Raw genomic sequence first — 23773 nt, forward strand, 5'->3', positions numbered from 1 at the left:
GGAAGTGCATTGATAGTGAAAGTGCTCCATGACAGCAGACACCTTTGACTGCAACTGCAACCAGGCAGAAAAGGCTGGATGATGGATGATGAATGAAAGCATGCATGCACTTCTTTCAGCACACACTGCTGCAACTCATACCTCACATATCAGTCAGATCACCATACAAATCCTCTGCTATTGTGCAAAAATAATAATAATAATAATTAAAAATAATAATAATAATAATAATAATAATAATAATATGCCCTTACACAGCCCAGCAGCTGCTTACATGTCCCTGGCATTTGGGATGCCAGCAGCTGAACAATAGAGCAGGGATGCTGAGCACACACACAGGGAGGTGAGTGTTACTGCTGTGGCTGTTCAACAGGGCTTTTCCTCAGCCTTTAACGCACACCACCCTCCCGGCACGGACCAATTCCTCAAGCCAGAGGCTAAAGCAGTCTGCTAACTCACCCTGGAGCTGGGATGGAGCTGAAAATGATGGTGTCGTTCCTGTTTTCTTGGCGTTCCCTGTCGACTTGCTTTCCCCAGCCTTGCTTTGGGCTCCACTGACTGGCTTACTGAAAGCCTGCTGCATAGGGCGCCTTCATTCGCCGGCAGAAAGGGGTGACCGCGGCACACACACAGTCAACAACCGCACAATTTAACAGCGAATTAAGCTCAGTTTTAATATCATCATGATTATATACGCTAATTAAGCTAAAATCAACTACTACATTAATGCTGTAAATGCTAAAGACCGATGTTTAAGCTTTTCTACACTCCGCCCCCCCCCGCATTGGAAAATGCTTCGGTCCGGTTTTTCTTAAAGAGCACCGGCCAGGCTTCCCTGTGCTGTCTGATGGACACTGCTTGCTGTGAGTAGGATGGGTTTTATACGACAAACCTTTATTTTACACTGAAACCTTATTGATTCTGATTATATATGATTATATATGTGTATATATGATTATATATGTGTATATATATAACTGCACGCGCTGTAAACAGAGCCTAATTCGTCATATAGTGTATTTTCCAGCTTAAGCTTCTGGTAAACACTTCACTATATACAAAAGTATAAAGTATTATATAAATCAAATCACATTATCCTGTGTTTTATATATATAGTAAGATTATTTTGAAGCTGACAGTCATTACATATCCTGCACATGTGGTTTTGGACCTGTGTAGATTGTGCATACTGTAATATATAACTGTAAATGTGATAGGACTGCATTATTCCAATACTATATAAATGTAGTGTGTTATAGAAAGGGGAATTCCACTAAAGAAATTTGCCCCTATAGCTAATCTCGTATACAGCCTCGTATACAGCGTGTATACAGCCTCCTATACAGCCTCATATACAGCCTCATATACAGCCTCCTATACAGCCTCCTATACAGCCTCGTATACAGCCTCCTATACAGCCTCGTATACAGCCTCCTATACAGCCTCCTATACAGCCTCATATACAGCCTCATATACAGCCTCGTATACAGCCTCCTATACAGCCTCGTATACAGCCTCCTATACAGCCTCGTATACAGCCTCGTATACAGCCTCCTATACAGCCTCATATACAGCCTCATATACAGCCTCGTATACAGCCTCCTATACAGCCTCCTATACAGCCTCCTATACAGCCTCGTATACAGCCTCGTATACAGCCTCGTATACAGCCTCCTATACAGCCTCCTATACAACCTCCTATACAGCCTCGTATACAGCCTCGTATACAGCCTCCTATACAGCCTCATATACTGCCTCCTATACTGCCTCGTATACAGCCTCATATACAGCCTCCTATACAGCCTCCTATACAACCTCGTATACAGCCTCCTATACAGCCTCATATACAGCCTCGTATACAGCCTCCTATACAGCCTCCTATACAGCCTCCTATACAGCCTCCTATACAGCCTCGTATACAGCCCGTACACACATTAAAGGAGCAGTTCAGCAAAACAGCAAATGAATATGATTGATCACGGAGATGCTAGGTTAACATTGCTAACAAACACTGGATTTAGACTGCCATCAATTTTAGCTATGAGGAAATGCACTCAAACCTGAATTTGTTATTAATATTATAAATATATGTTTAAAATATATATATCTATCTATCTCTCTCTCTCTCTCTCTCTCTATATATATATATATATATATATATATATATATATATATATATATTTATATAATGTTGAATTCTTCTATTTGTTGCTACATGGTTGATAGGGTAAAACTAGGCTTTTGCTAGATGTTTTTTAAGGCATTGCTATGTGGCCCCTACGGCATTGCAATCTGGCTACTATGGCATTGCTAAGTGGCTGCTATAGTATTGCTATGTGGCTGCTATGGCATTGCTATGTGGCTGCTATGGCATTGCTAAGTGGCTACTATAGCATTGCTATCTGGCTGCTATGGCATACCTATTAAGCTGCTATGGCATTGCAATGTGGCTGTTATGGCATTGCTTAGTGGCTGCTATTGCATTGCTATGTGGCTGCTATGGCATTGCTATGTGGCTGCTATGGCATTGCTATGTGGCTGCTACGGCATTGCTATGTGGCTGCTATGGCATTGCTACTAGGCTGCTATGGCATTGCTATGTGGCTGCTACGGCATTGCTATGTGGCTGCTATGTGGCTGCTATGGCATTGCTAGTAGGCTGCTATGGCATTGCTATGTGGCTGCTATGGCATTGCTATGTGGCTGCTATGGCATTGCTACTAGGCTGCTATGGCATTGCTACTAGGCTGCTATGGCATTGCTATGTGGCTGCTATGGCATTGCTATGTGGCTGCTATGTGGCTGCTATGGCATTGCTACTAGGCTGCTATGGCATTGCTATGTGGCTGCTATGGCATTGCAATGTGGCTGCTATGGCATTGCTATGTGGCTGCTATGGCATTGCAATGTGGCTGCTATGGCATTGCTATGTGGCTGCTATGGCATTGCTATGTGGCTGCTATGGCATTGCTATGTGGCTGCTATGGCTCAGCTCTGTGGAGAAGGTTCTGTTTGGGTTTATAGACTAAAGTAAGTCCCACTTTCTCCTAAACAACATCCATTTATTAACTAATGCAGACCTGTGGGAGCTCTGAGAGTCGGGTTCGAGCATCAGATGTTTTGAGGCATGTGTTTACAGACATGATAAGAAAATGGGTGACAGTCTAAGTCCAGTGTTTGTTAGCAACGTTAGCTCAGTATCTCCCGTTGAGATTCCAGATTCCAGACGTGTCTCGGCTGATCGACTGAATCTGGGATCAGGTTGTTTGCCGGTCTGCTCCTTCGAGCTTTAAGGTCTGAGGTTACTTGTTTGGTTTCCAATTTAAGAACCTAAACTGTGACCTCTGACGTCTGTGAGGAGCAGCAGACGTCACCCGTGTGGCTCTCCGAACGTTTCAGGAATGTTTGTTCAACAGAAGGCCGCGTTCTGTTCGTCCGCTCTGGACACACCGATGTCTTTTTCTTTTCTTATCGTTGAAAGAAATTCCCCTGGAGGCTCATAAAAACAAATCCCAGAGAACATTCTGTTATCGCAGCCATTTAACCAGCGAAGAACGTCACTGTGAGCTGGACTGAAGGACACCAAACTGGATAAACACACAAAAATAATGAAAGTTAGAAAGTCCAGGCAAGTGTCTCTGCACTGATTAGCATAGTTAATCAGTGCAGAGCCACTAGCAGAGCTCTAACTGCGAGCCTCGGCCTCCTGACTCAGTCAATGGCTTCAGGATTTAATCCTGTCTCTATATTTCAAGCCATTTTTGCTCAGTTTTCTCATAATTCTGTCCCTTATTTAGCTTAATGAGTCTGTCAACCACCTCCAGTTATCCCACCAAAGGCCTGGATTTGCCATGTGACTCGCATTTCCTGACTGGAACTTAATATCTGGAAATATATGAGAATATATATATATATATATATGGCCATGTGTTCACATATGCAAATATATTTAAGCATTCAGTTGTTTACACAAATGTTTAAGCCCCCCGTTTAGTATATGAAGTGCTTCTTTGGTTTTCAGCGGGGGATGCTAGGCTAACATGGCTAACAAACACTGAAATTACACTGTCACCAATTACATGTCTGTAAATATACTACAAATTTGCATTGCTATTAGGCTGCTATGGCATTGCTATGTGGCTGCTATGGCATTGCTATGTGGCTGCTATGGCATTGCTTAGTGGCTGCTATTGCATTGCTATGTGGCTGCTATTGCATTGCTATGTGGCTGCTATGGCATTGCTATGTGGCTGCTATGGCATTGCTTAGTGGCTGCTATTGCATTGCTTAGTGGCTGCTATTGCATTGCTATGTGGCTGCTATGGCATTGCTATGTGGCTGCTATGGCATTGGTTAGTGGCTGCTATTGCATTGCTATGTGGCTGCTATGGCATTGCTATGTGGCTGCTATTGCATTGCTATGTGGCTGCTATGGCATTGCTATGTGGCTGCTATTGCATTGCTATCTGGCTGCTACGGCATTGCTATGTGGCTGCTATGGCATTGCTTAGTGGCTGCTATTGCATTGCTATGTGGCTGCTATGGCATTGCTATGTGGCTGCTATGGCATTGCTATGTGGCTGCTATTGCATTGCTATGTGGCTGCTATGGCATTGCTATGTGGCTGCTATAGCATTGCTATGTGGCTGCTATGGCATTGCTTAGTGGCTGCTATGGCATTGCTATGTGGCTGCTATAGCATTGCTATGTGGCTGCTATGGCATTGCTATGTGGCTGCTATGGCATTGCTTAGTGGCTGCTATTGCATTGCTATTAGGCTGCTATGGCATTGCTATGTGGCTGCTATTGCATTGCTATGTGGCTGCTATGGCATTGCTATGTGGCTGCTATTGCATTGCTATGTGGCTGCTATGTCATTGCTATGTGGCTGCTATGGTATGCTATGTGGCTGCTATGGCATTGCTATGTGGCTGCTATGTGGCTGCTATGGCATTGCTACTAGGCTGCTATGGCATTGCTTAGTGGCTGCTATTGCATTGCTATTAGGCTGCTATGGCATTGCTATGTGGCTGCTATGGCATTGCTATTAGGCTGCTATGGCATTGCTATGTGGCTGCTATTGCATTGCTATGTGGCTGCTATGGCATTGCTATTAGGCTGCTATTGCATTGCTATTAGGCTGCTATGGCATTGCTATGTGGCTGCTATGGCATTGCTATGTGGCTGCTATGTCATTGCTATGTGGCTGCTATGGTATGCTATGTGGCTGCTATGGCATTGCTATGTGGCTGCTATGTGGCTGCTATGGCATTGCTACTAGGCTGCTATGGCATTGTTTAGTGGCTGCTATGGCATTGCTATGTGGCTGCTATGGTATGCTATGTGGCTGCTATTGCATTGCTATTAGGCTGCTATGGCATTGCTTAGTGGCTGCTATTGCATTGCTATTAGGCTGCTATGGCATTGCTATGTGGCTGCTATGGCATTGCTATTAGGCTGCTATGGCATTGCTATGTGGCTGCTATTGCATTGCTATGTGGCTGCTATGGCATTGCTATGTGGCTGCTATTGCATTGCTATTAGGCTGCTATGGCATTGCTATGTGGCTGCTATGGCATTGCTTAGTGGCTGCTATTGCATTGCTATTAGGCTGCTATGGCATTGCTATGTGGCTGCTACGGCATTGCTATGTGGCTGCTATGGCATTGCTATGTGGCTGCTACGGCATTGCTATGTGGCTGCTATGGCATTGCTATGTGGCTGCTATGGCATTGCTATGTGGCTGCTATGTCATTGCTATGTGGCTGCTATGGTATGCTATGTGGCTGCTATGGCATTGCTATGTGGCTGCTACGGCATTGCTATGTGGCTGCTATGGCATTGCTATGTGGCTGCTATGGCATTGCTATGTGGCTGCTATTGCATTGCTATGTGGCTGCTATGGCATTGCTTAGTGGCTGCTATGGCATTGCTATGTGGCTGCTATGTCATTGCTATGTGGCTGCTATGGTATGCTATGTGGCTGCTATGGCATTGCTATGTGGCTGCTATGTGGCTGCTATGGCATTGCTACTAGGCTGCTATGGCATTGTTTAGTGGCTGCTATGGCATTGCTATGTGGCTGCTATGGTATGCTATGTGGCTGCTATGGCATTGCTATGTGGCTGCTATGGCATTGCTTAGTGGCTGCTATTGCATTGCTATGTGGCTGCTATGGCATTGCTTAGTGGCTGCTATTGCATTGCTATTAGGCTGCTATGGCATTGCTTAGTGGCTGCTATTGCATTGCTATTAGGCTGCTATGGCATTGCTATGTGGCTGCTATGGCATTGCTATTAGGCTGCTATGGCATTGCTATGTGGCTGCTATGGCATTGCTATGTGGCTGCTATGGCATTGCTATTAGGCTGCTATGGCATTGCTATGTGGCTGCTATTGCATTGCTATTAGGCTGCTATGGCATTGCTATGTGGCTGCTATGGCATTGCTTAGTGGCTGCTATTGCATTGCTATTAGGCTGCTATGGCATTGCTATGTGGCTGCTACGGCATTGCTATGTGGCTGCTATGGCATTGCTATGTGGCTGCTATGGCATTGCTATGTGGCTGCTACGGCATTGCTATGTGGCTGCTATGGCATTGCTATGTGGCTGCTATGGCTCAGCTCTGTGGATGCTTATTTAGCTTAATGAGTCTGTCAACCACCTCCAGTTATCCCACCAGTTGACGCCATGAAATTTTGAATCAACATATTTCTCCTTTAAAATGTTACATTTACTCAGATTAAACTTTTGATCTGTCATCTATGTTCTATTACGAATAAAATATTGACATTTGCATCTCCACATCATTGCATTCAGTTTTTATTCACTTTTTTGGAATCCGGTTTGTACTATATTATCATTTATTTGTTTCAGAAATCGGTGGAAGTTTCCTAATCCGCTCAGAGATTATATACATATATATATATATAGGTATATATATAGGTGTGTATTTCACCTCTCACAAATGCAATGAAGCTTTAAACACTTTTTTCTAAGCAAAAATGTAATTGAATGCTAATTTTCACTAGCCTGGTAATGCGAATTTGCCTGTTATGTTAGCATCAAGCTAACAGATTTTTTTTCATTTTTTTCGGATCAATTGCGCATTTTTAAACCCAATAACAGACATTTAATTCACAAAATAAAAACGTGCGACGTCGTCACAGAGGTGTGCGAAACCACCAGGGGGCAGAAAGCAGCACTCTTCACGCTAGAGAGCAACAGTGACGAGGGGCTGTTGTGCAGTAAACTGTACCTGCCGCCGCCAAGAAGATGGACGGGTAAAGTTTTATAGGCCAAAACTCGTAGAAGATGCATCCAGTAATGTTTGCAAACAGGAAACCCGTCTGTATGTAGGGGTTTAAATTCAGCTCCATCACCGATTCACATGCGATAATGTTTTTCTGTGACGGGGTTGTAAACTACATGTTCCTCATTTGTGTGAGGGAAGGAGTGTCTCTGAGTGTTACTGGAGTGTGTTAGCTTACTCTTGAGAGGGGAAACTATGGCCCAGTTGATCCAGAGAGAGGCTCTCAGCGTTCATCATTAGTCACCAACGCCGCTGTTCCAACCTGCCCTTCTGTTTACTCGGCCTCCTTTAAGATGCCCAAAGTTTCCAGACCCTGAAAGCGCTGTGTTCAGAGCGGATGGATGTGAAAGGAATGACTGTTTTCCACAGCGGCGTCCGAGCGTTTCCTCACAGGCCTTCTGCTGTTACCAAGCAACAGCTAAAACTGGCCTGAAAACTGGAAATCTTGTTGTCAGGCAGAAGCAGCTCAACATCCTTTTGCATCACCGAATTTAAGAAACCTCAGCTCACTTCCTCTCTGATTCTGCACTACAGCTCACCCTCGCTGTATTTCCCCTCGGAGGAATCCTCCACCGCAAGAGCCGCTTCATTACTGGATTAGTGTAAGTGAAGTTTAGCAGACGAGCCATCAGAGGGCCGAGGGATCAAGTGAACGTGCACTCAGCATGTGGACAAATGTTTGTGGACACCCCTTCTAATGAATGCGTTCAGCTACTGTCACTCACACAGCTTGTCTAGTCCCTGTAGAGAAGAAGTACTGCCAATAGAATAGGTTCATAGATCAACATGAACCTGTTGGACACCATGCTGCCTAATGCCAGGCGTGGGCTAGAGGGGCATATAAAGGCCCCCAGCATTGAGGAGCTGTGGAGCAGTGGAAGAAGAGCTGTGTTCTCTGGAATGATGGTGGAGGAGCTCCATCCAGTACTTTTAAATGGGATAAGTTGGGGATGATGAGGTGTGGTGGTGATCATCATCATCCAAGATCCTGACCTTTCTGACCTTCCTCTTGTCACTGAATACCATCAAATTCTCACAGCAATGCCCATCCCAGATCTAGTGGAAAGTCTGCTTCTCTGGACAGTAGAGTTTACAGTTACTCCATGAAAAAAAGCTGGATCAACTCGTTTTAATACCCTTGATTTCAGAAGGTGTCCCGATACTTTTGTCCAGATAGTGTAGCTGGTTAAGAAGTATGCTGGTCAGCCAGCCCAATCAAACTAGTCAACCACTATGACCAGCTAGTCCATTAAACTAGAATGGGAACTATGCTAAGCTATGCTGGTCAAGATATTAGCTGGTTTTCCAGTGTAAGGTATGTGTTGGCCTGGATGACCAGCTCTTCAACCACGTTGACCATCAAAGGCCAGCTACCAGCCAATGCTAGTTGTCTTGAGGTGGATTTGTCGGCAAGCATGGTGGTCCTGAACAATGACTGAGCAGGTGTCCCAATACTTTTGTCCATTTAGTGTATGCTTTTCGTTTGCATGGTGGGGGATTTTTGAAGAGAGGTAGGTTTTCTGTGACTGAGAGTCAGGCCCACCTTAAAGGACCACCTTAAACAAGGGTAGGCCTGTAGGAGTTGTGCTGGATACCTGCATGCTCAAGATTCCCCCCCAAATGAATGAAATCAGTCCCATTACCACAAACACAGAAGTGGAGGGGAAATGTAAATGGCATTATCTTGGGTGGGAATGATTTGTGCCACAGTGAGGTATATTCATCATGTGATGTGGTTAAACCTACCTCAGCTCTAAAAGTGGAACCACATGAGTAACGTTACATAAATCTTAATCACCCTTGGACGGGGCGAAGGAAAAATTTGGGGGGAAATGTGATACTGAGAGAGAAAAACGCTTCACAACACTCAGAGCCTCTGAGGAGCGCGGATATAACAGCTAAACATCTTGGCTGAGTTTCGACTGGCTGTTCCCCTCGGCGCGCTGCAGCGTGTGGACTGTAGATGAGGTCACAGGGTTGTAAGCTGTGAGTGGACTGAGATCAAATGAGGATATCTGAGTTTTGTTGGGTCGTTATGAACAGTAGTAATCGTAGTAATAAGCTGTGTTTGTGTGGTTCTTCTCAATCGTGACACTGTATACATACATGAATTGTTAAAAAAAAAAAGTATTGGGACGCCTGCTTATTCGCTGTTTCTTCTGAAATCAAGGGCATTGAAAAGAGCTGATCCTGCTTCTGTTGGAATAACTGTCACTTCTGTCCAGACAAGAAGGGTTTCTGCTAGATTTTGGAGGAGCATTGCTGTGATTGCATTCATTCAAACAAGAGCGTTATTGAGGTCAGGGATGATTTGGGATGATGATCACCACCATACCTCATTCCAAAAGTACTGGATGGAGCTCCACCATCATTCCAGTGCTCCTTCCACTGCTCCACAGCTCAATGCTGGGAGGCTTTATACCCCTCTACTGTGCCAAGCCTGGCATTAGGCAGCATGGTGCCAATGGGTTAATGATGTTTATCTGCTCCAGAGAGTCCTATTGTATTGGCAATATTGTATTGGTCTCTATGGGGACTAGACAAGCGGTGTATGCATTTGCATGTTGGTGAAACTTAAAGTGTCTACCTGTAATTAACTCTATATAACATTAGAATAAACCCAAATAAACAGAAAGTCAGTCAGTGAGAGCATCTACCTGTAATTAACTCTATATAACATTAGAATAAACCCAAATAAACATAAAGTCAGTGGTCAGTGAGAGTGTCTACCTGTAATTAACTCTATATAACATTAGAATAAACCTAAATAAACATAAAGTCAGCGGTCAGTGAGAGTGTCTACCTGTAATTAACTCTATATAACATTAGAATAAACCCAAATAAACAGAAAGTTAGTGGTCAGTGAGAGTGTCTACCTGTAATTAACTCTATATAACATTAGAATAAACCCAAATAAACAGAAAGTCAGTGGTCAGTGAGAGTGTCTACCTGTAATTAACTCTATATAACATTAGAATAAACCCAAATAAACAGAAAGTCAGTGGTCAGTGAGAGTGTCTACCTGTAATTAACTCTATATAACATTAGAATAAACCCAAATAAACAGAAAGTCAGTGGTCAGTGAGAGTGTCTATCTGTAATTAACTCTATATAACATTAGAATAAACCCAAATAAACAGAAAGTCAGTGGTCAGTGAGAGTGTCTACCTGTAATTAACTCTATATAACATTAGAATAAACCAAAATAAACATAAAGTCAGTGGTCAGTCTTGGATGATTAGTTCTGCTACTCCAACTAGCATTTCTAATAGAGTCTGTTGATGGCGTGAGCATGAGCATTAGCATTGTTCAGTGGAAGCGTTCAGTAGTCCTCTGTGCCGGTCAGCGGGGCACACCCGACTTTACACCTGTCGGAAAAAGCTGGAGAGTTGTTTACTGCTACTAAAAACGCTGTAATTTGCTTTAAGTTCCAGCAGGGCCTTCCTCTGCTGCTTCACTCCTGTGGAAAATGTTCAGAGGGATGGCAGCGCTCCTGGAAAACAGAGCATTTGGAAAAGCGAGGGCCTCCACTGACTCATGCGCTCGGAGAACAAAGTGATGTTTTCATCCATTGAGGATAAAACCAGCCTCAGGTTTGGGGCTGCAGCTTGTGTCGGTGCTTGAAAGTAGACTTCAAAACTCGGGACCTTTGTGCAGAAGGCTTACTGACTTCATAGAGCAGAAGACTGTAAACCCATGAGCAGTCGATCTGCCATGACACGCTCAGAGTCCCCCCCAAAACCCCATTCCTCTAAAAGTCATAATGAGGAGAATGATCTATTAAAATGTTGATGTTAAAAATGTTGGGCTGCACTAGGCTCCTGTTTCAGCTGCAGATCTGCCCATTGAAAATGAAGCATTTCAGTAATATCAGCTCTATTAAAGGAGCGTCTCTGTGCTCTACTGAGCATCAACATGAGCTTCATGGAGGAAAATATGAGGAGTCGTTGTCTAGAAGTTCTGTAAAGCTGCAGAAAGTCAGACTTCAGAGGCGTGTGATCAATAAGCTTTATTGGAATGTAAATGTGGGGCTCAGTCGGGACGTTTCACTGCAGCTCTCTTGAGTCTCTGCCACGGACACAGTCTTCATACTAGACTACAGACGTCTGCTGTGAGCTCGCTGGAGAGGGACGGGACGTGTGCAGGTGTGATGGATCTCTTATAAACCAATAGGGAGTCAGAATGGTGTCTGTTTATACTTCCCATCCAATCAGGATCAGACTCACAGGATTTATCTGGAGAGGGTTTTTATTGATGACGAGCCGGAATGAAATCAAAGGGAAATGAAATAGGAGAACGAGGCTGTTTTTAAAATGTAAGGAGGAGAAAGTTCAGATAATTGGAGGAAAATGAGAGAAGTAGAAGTAAAAGTCAGTAAAGTTCAGATAACAGACATTTCTACTGAAGTAAAGTAATGAAGTATTTGTACTGCGTTACTTGACCCCTCTGCTCCAGTGTAAAACTCAGAAAGCAAACCTCAGTGATCAAACATGTCTCAGCCGGGGGAAGAGGCTAAATGTGATTTTCGTCAAACTATGGCTTTAATCTCTTGGAGCAGTGGGATCTTCTTCCTCTGAATTCCAGCTTTTCTCCAGTCCTCAGAGGAGCGTCTGGTTTTGCTGATTCAATCGTAACTTCCTAACAGGCCGCATCTGCAACCAATCCAAAGCATAATGTAGGTCATGTTCCCACACTACACAGCAGGAACACCGGCTGAAAGCAGCCCAGTCCGATACGCTCTCCGTACGAGAGCGCTGCAGTGAGGACAGCGGGGCCTGCTGAGATGGAATACGGTTCTAATACTCTGGACAGGACTGAGACTAATGAAAACACTGAGAGAGAGCTGAAGCTCGGTGGGGGAGCGAGGCTGAGGCTGGGCTTGGGGGCTTCTTAAAGAGTGAGGGAGGATAAGAAGGACAGATCTGACGATAGCAGAGATAGAGCGAGTCGTTTTCCCTGTGTTTATACTTCCCTCCACTCCACATTCCTCATCACGGCCTCCCTGCTGATCACACACTCCCAGGAACACTCCTTCAGGAAGGAAGCCTCGGAGCGCGAGAGGGAGGGGGGGGGGGGGGAGGGGGGGGGGGGGGTCATTCAGGTGTGCAGAACACAAACTTACATTTTCTAAATCCACCATATATATCTACCCTACCCACCCCAGAGTAGCTGTTTCCAATAAAGTGGCCAGTGAAGAAGTACAAGGGAGGTGTTTCTAATAAAGTGGCCAGGGAAGAAGTACAAGGGAGATGTTTCTAATAAAGTGGTCAGTGAGGGCATGCGCAAGGGAGGTGTTTCTAATAAAGTGGCCAGGGAAAAAGTACAAGAGAGATGTTTCTAATAAAGTGGCCAGTGAGGGGACGCGCAAGGGAGGTGTTTCTAATGAAGTGGCCAGGGAAAAAGTACAAGAGAGATGTTTCTAATAAAGTGGCCAGGAAAGAAGTACAAGGGAGGTGTTTCTAATAAAGTGGCCAGGGAAAAAGTACAAGAGAGATGTTTCTAATAAAGTGGCCAGGAAAGAAGTACAAGGGAGGTGTTTCTAATAAAGTGGCCAGTGAGGGGACGCGCAAGGGAGGTGTTTCTAATAAAGTGGTCAGTGAGGGGACGCGCAAGGGAGGTGTTTCTAATAAAGTGGTCAGTGAGGGGACGCGCAAGGTATGTGCTTCTAATAAAGTGGCCAGGGAAGAAGTACAAGGGAGGTGTTTCTAATAAAGTGGCCAGTGAGGGGACGCAAAAGGGAGGTGTTTCTAATAAAGTGGCCAGGGAAGAAGTACAAGGGAGGTGTTTCTAAGAAAGTGGCCAGTGAGTGGAAGTGCAGAAGTTTTGCCTCACTGAACATGAAGCCGTCTCAGCTGGAGAAGCTGCCTGTATGGTTTTCTTTTGAAAATATCTTCTGTAAAACGTCGTCCAAGAATTATGTTCCTCATGTTCCTGAGATAAAGACGGAGGTCAGTTAATAGAGCGGAAAACTGCCAGTTGCAGTCGGCCTTGCAGCTCTGAACACTGTGTGAACATGCAGAAATATGTCCAGCAGAGCCAGCAGTCTTCCAGAAGTGCTGCAGCTTCTTAAAGGAATAGTTCTCACATAGACATTTCTCACATTGCCTCAAATCATCTGAAACATCTGAAGTTCAGCTTCTTTAGTTTCACACTGGAGCCGCAATGCTAAAGTAGTTCACTAGTAATGCAGGTGATAGCCTTCCAGTTAGCATTGTGCTAACTGCAGGCCTAAATCATCCCACACTCTCCTCAAACTCGGAGAATGTGGTAAAAGGAAAGTCCACCAATTTACCACCAAAGATTCTCTGCATAAACTTCCTTTATAGTGGTGGAGAATGGAAGCAGGCGTTGGTCGCCATGACTACAACACAAATACAGCCCATAATTTATCTCCTATCCAAACCCACCAGTGCAACTACACGAGTTTTATATGGAATGATGATGATGATGATGATGATGATGATGAGGGTAAAATAGTGAATAGAGAATCTGAACTAATGCAGTTCTCTTTAGGGACTACTTTCTGTAGCTGCACTACACCCTGCAGCATGTATCCCTCCACCATTTTAATGATCTGGTTCTAAAAGCAGGTTCTAGAGCCGAACTCTTCTCAGAACTCTGGTAGAACAGTGTCTCAGGCATCAGGCAGCGTCTTCATCACCATTAGGTGAAGAACTTTCTGTGAGGAGCTTTTATTATTAGAGCTTCAGACGTCTGCTTCCCTTCACCTCCACTGTAGAACCACAGCTCTGACTGGGGGAGCTTATCTAGAACCTCCAAACCCACTCTGAATGACTCTGAAATGAAAGTGGTGGAATTCCCCTTCGAGAAGTCTTTAATAGACTTGATTATGTGGTTTTTGGCTGGATGACTCACTGTTGTGTATAAATATGGGCTGAGGGACAGACGCAGTTTTCCCATTTTCATACATAAGAGTAAAAACTGAAGAAGCGAACCTAGTCGACTACGTTTGGGGTAAAAATGCTCTTTTTAACCAAAGTCTCACTTTAAATGTAATGTAATGCAGTGTTTCTACCGCGCCGAGCCGCTAGCAGACACATCCAGAGATCTGCGCTGTATTAAACATCAAAGGATCCAAGAAGCCAGTGGTGATTTTTAACCCAATCAAGCCGTTCCTGCTTCCTCCAGCCTGAAAGCGCTGTGGTTGGCTGCGGTTGGGTGTGGTTGAGTGTGCTGGAGTGGGGCGACACTGTGCGTAATGAGAGTGGATGTTTTGGATGGAAACAGGATTCATAATGAGGTGAAGCGGAGCAGAGATGGTGAGATGCTCTGAGGGAGGCCTATAAAAAAGCCTGCTTCCTCCTCCACATGCGGCCTTCATTACAGATGAGCAGAGTCGGCCTACGACCAGAGCGCCCTCCCACTGCAGCTCCAACTGTTTCCCATTCTTTCAGGAGGAAAAAGCATCAGCCTGGCTTTCAGAAACCCACCAGTGCTCTCCGCTGCTGACACGGCTGACCACAGAATGATTTCCCAGCCCATAATATGCACTATATGAACAAAAAGTATTGGGACACCTGCCGAAAAGTGTTTATCCTGCTTTTGTTGGAGTAGCAGCCTTACCAACTGTGAAGCAGGGGGGTGGATGCATCCCGCCTCAGGGTTGTGTTGCAGCCAGTGGCTATGCACGAGTGGAGGAAGGAATGGCTTTAATATAATCATTAAAATACCAGGATGCAAATGTCAAAATGAAGATTGTACATACACTATTGCCAAAAGTATTCGCTCACCCATCCAAATCATTGAATTCAGGTGTTCCAGTCGATTCCATGGCCACAGGTGTATAAAACCAAGCACCTAGGCCTGCAGACTGCTTCTACAAACATGATAGTGAAAGAATGGGTCACTCTCAGGAGCTCAGTGAGTTCCAGTGTGGGACCGTGATCAGAGGTCACGTCCAGGCCAAGTCCAGTCGTGAAATTTCCTCGATACTAAATATTCCACAGTCAGCTGTCCGTGCTATTATACCAGAGGGGAAGCAAGTGGGAACGACAGCAACTGAGCCACGAGGTGGTCGGCCACGAGGTGGTCGGCCATAGAGCTGCTTTAAAAGCTGAAGCCCCTCTTTATGTTGTTTATTTTGTTGGACAGAAACACAGGCATAGAAAATTACAGTGGATTATGGGACACCAGCTGTCCTAACATTTGCACGCAGGAGTGTCGGTGTCCTGACCGTGGTGTATTAGCTCCAGTGTGTTTGCTTTAAGGCTCTTCGGGATAGATTTAGCACAGGCAGAAGGAGAAAAGCCCAGCCTTGCAGGTCCTGAACGTTAAAGGCCTGCGTCGGGTTTTTCTTTATGAGCCTCAGAGGAACAAAAGCAACGAGCAGCTTTGATTTGCCTCTTTTAAAGGCCTCCCTTCCTCATGACATCAGCCGTGGGGTTTTACGCACGGATCCCATTATTACAGTGGCAGTGATGGCGGGGGGGGGGGGGGGGGGTCCTCTGACCGAGAGTGGGACGGTGTTACTGGTGCTGTGATGCTCATTGGAGGAGCTTTCATACACAGTAACTGGAGTCTGCCCTTCATCCCCCTGCAGTGTGACTGTAGAACACTTCTGCTGCCATCTAGTGGACAGACTGCGCATTACCAGCGACACGTTCAGGGCCTTCTCCCTGTAGGGTGACGGTGTGTGTACATACACCCTGCTGTTCACTCCCCAGTTCATGTGTGTTTTCTGATGTCACAAAATTCAGCACATTGACACTCATCTGCCTTTAGCTCCACCCATTTCTAATTTAGCTTGTGCTGCTTTCTGAATGAGTGACGGTGAAGGCAGCCAATCAGTGGAGCTCACATATCTGTCTTATAGGGAGAGAGAGAAGTACATGGTGATGGACCACATCCTAAAAATACCCAAAATACCCAAACACAAACACAAACAAGCCAAAATAACTTCTATACAAATACTGCACATGGTCAAAAGTATTGGGACACCTGCTCTTTCACTGCTTTTTATTTTAATTTATTTTTATTAAAAAAAGAGCTGATTCTGCTTCTGTTGGAGTGACTGTCTACTGTCCAGAGAAGAAGACTTCCTACTAGATTTTGGAGGAGCATTGCTGTGAGGATCTGATTGCATTCAGCAATAAGAGCGTTAGTGAAGTCAGGACGTTGGATAGATGATCCCCACCCCAACTTATCCCAAAAGTACTGAATGGAGCACTTCCAGAGAACACAGTTCTTCCACAGCTCCACAATGCTGGGGGGCTTTATACCCCTCTATAGCCCACGCCTGGCATTAGGCAGCATGGTGCCAATAGGTGGAGTCCTATTCTATTGGCAGTACTTCTTCTCTACAGGGACTAGACAAGCTGTGTGTGTGCACACATTTCATTAGAAGAGGTGGCCATAAATATTTGGACATTGTATTGTATGAATGGATGGGTCATCGAATCCTGTACTTACTCTACGTATGTGGAGGAGGAGTCTGATTTATTATTATTATTTTATATTATATTATGTACTAAAATGTCTTATTTCAGGTTTAAAAGGAAATAAGACATAAAACATTGTTCTCAGGAATCAAAACACACAGAAACTCGTGTTTTCCTTTGAATCGAACATTTATTGAACAGATTTGACCGTCTAGCGCTGCTCAGACTGCTCTCAGGGTTTCTCCAGCGCTGCATGCGGAGAGAACTGCACACACATCAGGCCTTACACTCCAGACTCTGGTTTACTGCAGGACCGTCACTAATGTGCAGCTCAACACCGGCACGAGCATCCAGAGAAGCACTGGAAACAGATCAGAACCAGCGTCTTCAGGAAAACCCACTCGTTCACAAACACGGTATAAAAAACTTAGGATCTCAAACCGTCAGCGAGAACACGAGAAAAGAGAAGTGACGAGAGAGAAGGAGAAGTCATGAAGAAAAAAAGAGCAGACGCTGAGAGAGACCACACACACACACACACACACACACACACACACACACACACACACACAGCATTCAGACCGCTAAGCAACTTCAAGTACTGGCGGAGATCTACTGATGTTCCTGAATCAGAGGATGACTGTGGTCCATCTGACGAAGCTCAGAGATGCAGAAACAGAAACGAAAGAAGAAAGAGAGAGAAATCGGAATATTTTGCACTAAATGCGATCAAGTTTCTCGCCGAGGAATTCCTCCACGCTGTCGGTGTTCCACTTGAGGATGCTGAGCTCTTCAGCTATGTTCCCGTTATCGTCCAGCAGCTTTAGCACAGGGTCAGAGCCTCGCACGTACTGCAACACACACACCAAACACTCTCGATAAGCTCTCAACGCTGGTTAAATGCATTCTCTGAAGGTCATTAAGTCATACTCAGCAACACCTTCACACCTGCATACAGTACGCAAGCTGACCTTCATGCAGGAGGAGTGTGTATTTGAGAAGATTGGAACACCACATTTAAACCAAACCCCCCCCCCTCATTTTATTCACCTTAATTTGAAGCCCCTTGAACATCTTTGGCTTGTCACTCCTGACAAAAGCTGAAAAACACCACAAATTCCATCATTTCATCATCATTTCTGTACACAACTATAAATAAGCAGAAAACAGGAAACGCCCCGTGACCAGAAATAACACTTCAGTACAACCAGACACCATGAGAGTTTCTCCAAGACCTGCAAGATTAGGAGACAAGGCCACGGGGCCACAGACTGGCGTGTCCATTTAGAAGTCACACATCCAAAATTTTAATTATAAAATGATTAGAATACAGATGGTGACAATATGAATATTTGAAGCGACTCCTGCAGACGCTTTCTAGGAATATTCAGACCTAGGTCACATGACTGCTACCAGATGCACATGCTTTTACTTCAGCCCTCTGAACCCTACTCTGATCATTCAGATCTTAACATTTATTGCTTAGTAAATATTTTACATTTTCCAATGACTATAAAACACTATAAACCGCACTCAAACTGTGTGAAAAAGTTAGAACACCTCATGAAAGCCTCCATCTTTTTAAACATATTTAAACATCTGGAGATCTCACTGAGCTCAACACTTAGAGATGAAGGGAATCTAAGTAAACTCACAACTGAGGAAATGTCTTTAATCACCATTTATAAAATATATTAAATAGACAAACATACATTTATTACTACTTAAAATCAGGTGCAGCACATCTATCTATCAATTAATAAATAAATGAATAAATGAGAGGTTTCTACACTGAAGGCCTACTCCAGCAGCTTTCTGAGAAGCGGATAATGGCCTGAGGAATATTCATGCAGGTTAAGGCACAAATCTCCAAGAATGGGCATCTCTGGATTTCACATTACCTTGGACTTGAGGGAACCTCCCCAATTTTCATCCGCACACCTCGAGGATGGCTCCAGGGTAAAGCTGTAGAGGAAGTGTCAGTCAGTATTACGTCACTAGAAAGACATCCCTGGCCACTGGGTATAGCTTTTTTCAACTGTTCACAAAGCATCTTTACATAATCAGTAATAACATAAAGAGACATGAAGGATCCAAGACCCCCAGTGAGCAGACCCCAACGGCGACAGTGGCAAGGAGAACCTCCCTCAGAGCTGGAGGAAGAAACCCTAGGAGGAACCAAGACTCACAAGGGGGACCCGACCCGTCCTCCTCTGATCAGAACTATTTATAATTTTTTTATAAAAGTCACTAATCCATCAATACTGCTGAACTGCTCTGATCATAATATAATAATCATGATGTAGAAGAACTTAATATAGTCCCAGCAGTGATGGTCAGAGTGATGAGAGTAATGATGGGTAACAATGGTGATATTAATAGTGGCAGATAGTTAAGAGTCTATAATGGAAGTGAGCAATATGGCAAGGTTTTATGAAGGGGACACAGTGCTGTGGTTCGTGTTTTAGATCAGTGGGGCAGTAAAATACAGCGATTAGTGTTTGAGATGCCTGAAGAAACCTGTTTGGCTAAATCATGCTGAATCCCACTGCACGGATAATCCCAGAATGCTAGAATTCGCAAATTAATCAAAACAAAAGCATTAACATCTGAATATTTTCAGCCGCTCTAGTTGTGAATCATTACACACACTGCTATACAGAGGACGCCCCATTCAAACCTCTGACTTTATCGTATGTAAACATCTGGACATGGGTTGATGCTTCCACCAGCACACGCATGCCCTCACATGTGCATGAAGACGTGTATACAGTGCGCACAAACATCTGTGGTCTTACGTTACGCAAAAATAGGACACCCCATAAAAACCTGTCTGGACATTTGATGGATCTTTATGTGATCAACACTGAGAGAGAGGTAATCGAACTACTAACTCACACCTAATTTTAACGTTTTAACCCCCTTCCCAGACTCCTCTGCATCTCAGAGAGCTCTCTGGATCTGGCCATGATGGTGATCTTCTTCACCCCTCACTTCAACCATCAATCAAGATCAGACCAGACTAAACGTCTGAGGTTTAAATAAGAGACTCCTCCAGAATAATTCTCTCCAACCATGATCTGATCATCTGAAGCTGATGTTCTGCAGCTGGGTCTAACTCTACACATCTGATAAATGTGGTGAAATTACATTTCTATTAATTCTATTGTATAAATGATGATTAAAGATGTTTCTTCAGGTGTGTAAGTTTAATTAGATTACCTCCATCTCTCAGTGCTGATCACATGAAGATCAGATCTCCAGATGACTGTATGAACATCAGGCCACAGCTGTATTTATACACACTGCACATCTTTCCACACAAGCAAGACTGAGGCTCTGCATATGCTTGTGGAAGATCAGCATATGACCACAAGGCTCCTAAACAGAAGTCTGAGTATGTGGTGGATCGTGAGGAGAGTGATCACTGATCACATATCTTCCACTAAGCCAGATTTACCAGACAGTGAGGTATAGAGGGGTATTTACCTTCCTGGACTCAATCTGGGCCTCCTCCTGACAGCACTGTCTGCAGAAAGGCTCCAGCTGGGTCAGACTGAACTCGCCCAGTAATTCACAGGAGCTGCAGAGGAGATTACTGGAGAATCCCAGCTCCCTGCAGGCCTCCGAGGAAAGCTCCGCTCCAAACGCAGAGAGCTGGAGAAGATACAGAATAAAGGAAACGTCACTCAAATAAGGCATGCCTAAAGCAACATTATGCAGGAGTTTAAAAAATCCCTGACCCCAAAATGAAACCTAAATATGTCTAATATCTAATATATTTTTTTTAATAATATGCACTGCCACTTTATACATGCACCTCATATTGCACACGTATTTCCATGGCTGCATAATATTTATGCACCTGAACACTACACTTAACCTGCTTTGTCATATTCGTTCTGTTTATGTATCTGTACGTATATGGGAGGCTGCTTTGCTTTCCACTGTACTTCTGTGCCGCTGTAATACCAGAGCTCCCCCCTGGGATTAATAAAGCTATCCATCTCCCTCTTTACCTATTATTAAGGATGCTGTACACTGAATGAGAATAAGCGATGCGTGAAATATTCAGACACTCAAACCGGCAAACAGTGACACTGTATAGCTACTTTCATTCCGGGCGAGTAAAGGGTCATCCTTTGCTTTCCCTCCTTCTGCATGATCTGTAGCTCATATGGATCCACCAGCTAGTCAGCTCAGCCAGTGATTACTGAGACTGTAAACTACAGAGCAGCCAAAATGAAAGAAATACTCCAATTATGTTTCCAGTGACTTTCTGAGAACTATAAGCGATAAAATAATGTCCAATCACACACACTTCTACACTTCACTTCTAACAGTGGATATTTATGCGTGTGTGTGTAATTTATATATTTTATTTATTGTGTGTGGGGTTGAGGAGTTTGGGACGAGCCTTTGTGTTTGTTGGAAGGGAAATGTGATGTATTTATACATATTAACATAAAAAAATAAAAATGGGGTTTATGCACAGACCAAAAAAAATAAAAATAAAATAATAATAATTAAATTACAGATAATCCTAATTTCCACAGAAACATCAATAAACCTTTTAAACAATTTTTACTCTTCTTGCAGGTTTTGTTCTCTCTCTCTCTCTCGCTCATGTCTACTACTTACTGACACAGGGCAGCAACAAGCATGTGCACTGCTGGGGTTCAGTGTGCAGGTTCAGACCTGGAAGCCCGAAAAGGAAAGTGGAACTACACACAGAGAGGCTTTAAAGGCCTAAACCACTGGACACTCGACCAGAACATTACTGAGGGGAGCAGGGGTGGGCAAGTCTGGTCCTGGGGGGCTAGATTCCTGCACAGTTAGTGTTTTCTTCCGGCTCAAGCTCACCTTGATTTCACTCACCTGTTAATTGTGAGGGTTGGTGGGTCTGTTAGAGCAGGAAAACCAGCGAACTGTGCCGGACTCAGCCCCGGATCCCACCCCTGGATCCCACCCCCCGGATCCCACACCTGGATCCCACCCCCGGATCCCACCCCCTCATGAGCCTGACTCTCATCCAGCCTTCCTTCCTAATATTATATATATATATATATATATATATATATATATATATATATAATCCTATATAAAGTATAAATATATTTACATATTTAAATATATAAAAATATATATTTAAAAAATTACAGGAAGAGGACAGCGAGGGGAGCCGAGTTCACTGCGGACCAACAGCAAACTGCAGACCAAGCGTTTTATATTAATGTACAACTTATTTCATTTTTTAATTATAATTATAAATTAAAAGTCTATCTAAACTATTGATTTGATCAATATTCGTTATTTAGCCTAGCCTAGCTTAGCTTAGCTTAGCCTAGCTTAGCCTAGCTTAGCTTAGCTTAGCCTAGCGTGAACTTCAAGGCGCCACGTCACGGTTCAGGGAGCGGAAGACTGCTGTTCTTCCCAAACCCCGCCGATATAAACCCTCTAATCTTCAGACAGCAGCGAGAGGAAGGTGGTCAGGTGTTCTGCAGATGGTCAGAATATGAATAAAGGTGGTTTATTTTCTTACCGTTTGTAAAAAAGGCAACAGCCACAGTAAATACACCTCCGCCGCCATCCCGCCTCTATCCCGCCTCTCCTTCTGCTTTAGTCTGAGTGAGAGAACAGCGCTACCGCCACCTACAGCCCGGAGCCGGAGCAGCGGCGGGGCGCCCCACTCTACTCATTTATTACTTTATTTATTTATTACTTTATTTAACTTATTATTGTATTTATTACTTTATTTATTTATTACTTTATTTATTTATTACTTTATTTAACTTATTATTGTATTTATTACTTTATTTATTTATTACTTTATTTAACTTATTATTGTATTTATTACTTTATTTATTTATTACTTTATTTAACTTATTATTGTATTTATTATTTTATTTATGCATTACTTTATTTAACTTATTATTGTATTTATTACTTTATTTATGCATTACTTTTTTTACTTATTACTTTGTTTACTTATTATTTTATTTATTACTTTATTTATGCATTTTTTTTTACTTATTACTTTGTTTACTTATTATTGTATTTATTACTTTATTTACTTAAGGTAGATTCTTTAGAGACGTAAACCATTCTCTAAATTTCGAGATGACGCTTTAGATTAATTAAGGAAATGATTTATTAAATTAAAGAAAATATTTATAAAATTAAATAAAAACATTTATTAAATTAAAGGAAAGATGTATTAAATTAAAAGAATGATTTATTAAATTAAATGGAACGATTTATTAAATTAAAGGGAAGATTTATTAATTTAAGGGAATTATTTATTAAATTAAAAGTAAAGATTTATTAAATTAAAGGAAATATTTTTAAATTGAGGGAATGATTTATTAAATGAAAGGATTTTTTTATGAAATTAAAGGAAAGACTTTTTAATTGAGGGAATGCTTTGTTACATTAAAGAAACGTCTCTATAAAGTTATATATATAGTTTTCCACCTTGACACTGTAATCGCTCCGTAGGCTGCACAGAGCAGCACGTTTCTCCTTACGTATTTAATTTATTTAAATGATTCAGTTATTAGTAGTCGTGTTTAGTTTTGACTCTCTGTAAGATGTTTAATATAATAAATATATAACTATAATTCTGTGTACTAGTTTAGACTATTAATGTTTCTGTAATGTTATTGTTATGAAGTATTTTATGTGTTGGGTGGAGGTGAAATGAATAAAAGTGTTAGCATGGAGCCAGCAACTACTGCAGTTCTGTTCATATTTTTAATATGTTAATTTATTATCTCTAAATATCTAAATATAATTTGATTCAATTATATTTGTATTATATCATGTCATTTTGTTTCGGACAGTCAAAGCATTTCACTGCTAACAAACTTTTATTTCATTGGATTTAATTTAAAAAATGAATAATAAAGAATAATTAAACATATAAAAAACATATATAAAAACAATAATAATAACAACAACAATAATAATAATAATAATAATAATTACTGTATATTTCAAGCCTTATCATTCCATAATCGCTTAAATATATGAGTCACTCTGGATTTTAATTGTAATATAACTA

The 23773-nt window shown here is 42.8% G+C and overlaps 3 protein-coding genes across 5 annotated transcripts in view; all 3 read right to left on the bottom strand.

The window, feature by feature from the left end:
* fam110b (family with sequence similarity 110 member B) overlaps positions 1-550 on the bottom strand; it is a 57859-nt gene extending 57309 nt beyond the window's left edge. Inside the window, exon 1 of one of the 2 annotated variants that reach the window (XM_072691314.1) lies at positions 460-550. The gene's annotated coding sequence lies outside the window, so the exon portion shown is untranslated. The remainder of the gene's footprint in view (positions 1-459) is intronic. The other variant, XM_072691316.1, reaches the window with a different exon arrangement.
* Positions 1-23773, bottom strand: part of gtf2b (general transcription factor IIB) — a 340326-nt gene that overhangs the window by 243809 nt on the left and 72744 nt on the right. The window lies entirely within an intron of this gene.
* On the bottom strand, positions 16881-22323 carry selenof (selenoprotein F). The gene is made up of 5 exons (XM_072690992.1): positions 22253-22323; positions 20200-20367; positions 18612-18675; positions 17761-17810; positions 16881-17561 (listed from the first exon to the last, which is right to left on the bottom strand). The coding sequence occupies exons 1-5, from the start codon at positions 22298-22300 to the stop codon at positions 17430-17432; spliced, it is 462 nt and encodes a 153-aa protein (XP_072547093.1). The 5' UTR covers positions 22301-22323; the 3' UTR covers positions 16881-17429.

This window comes from Salminus brasiliensis, chromosome 11 (genome assembly GCF_030463535.1).
Source record: "Salminus brasiliensis chromosome 11, fSalBra1.hap2, whole genome shotgun sequence".
Lineage (NCBI taxonomy): Eukaryota > Metazoa > Chordata > Actinopteri > Characiformes > Bryconidae > Salminus > Salminus brasiliensis.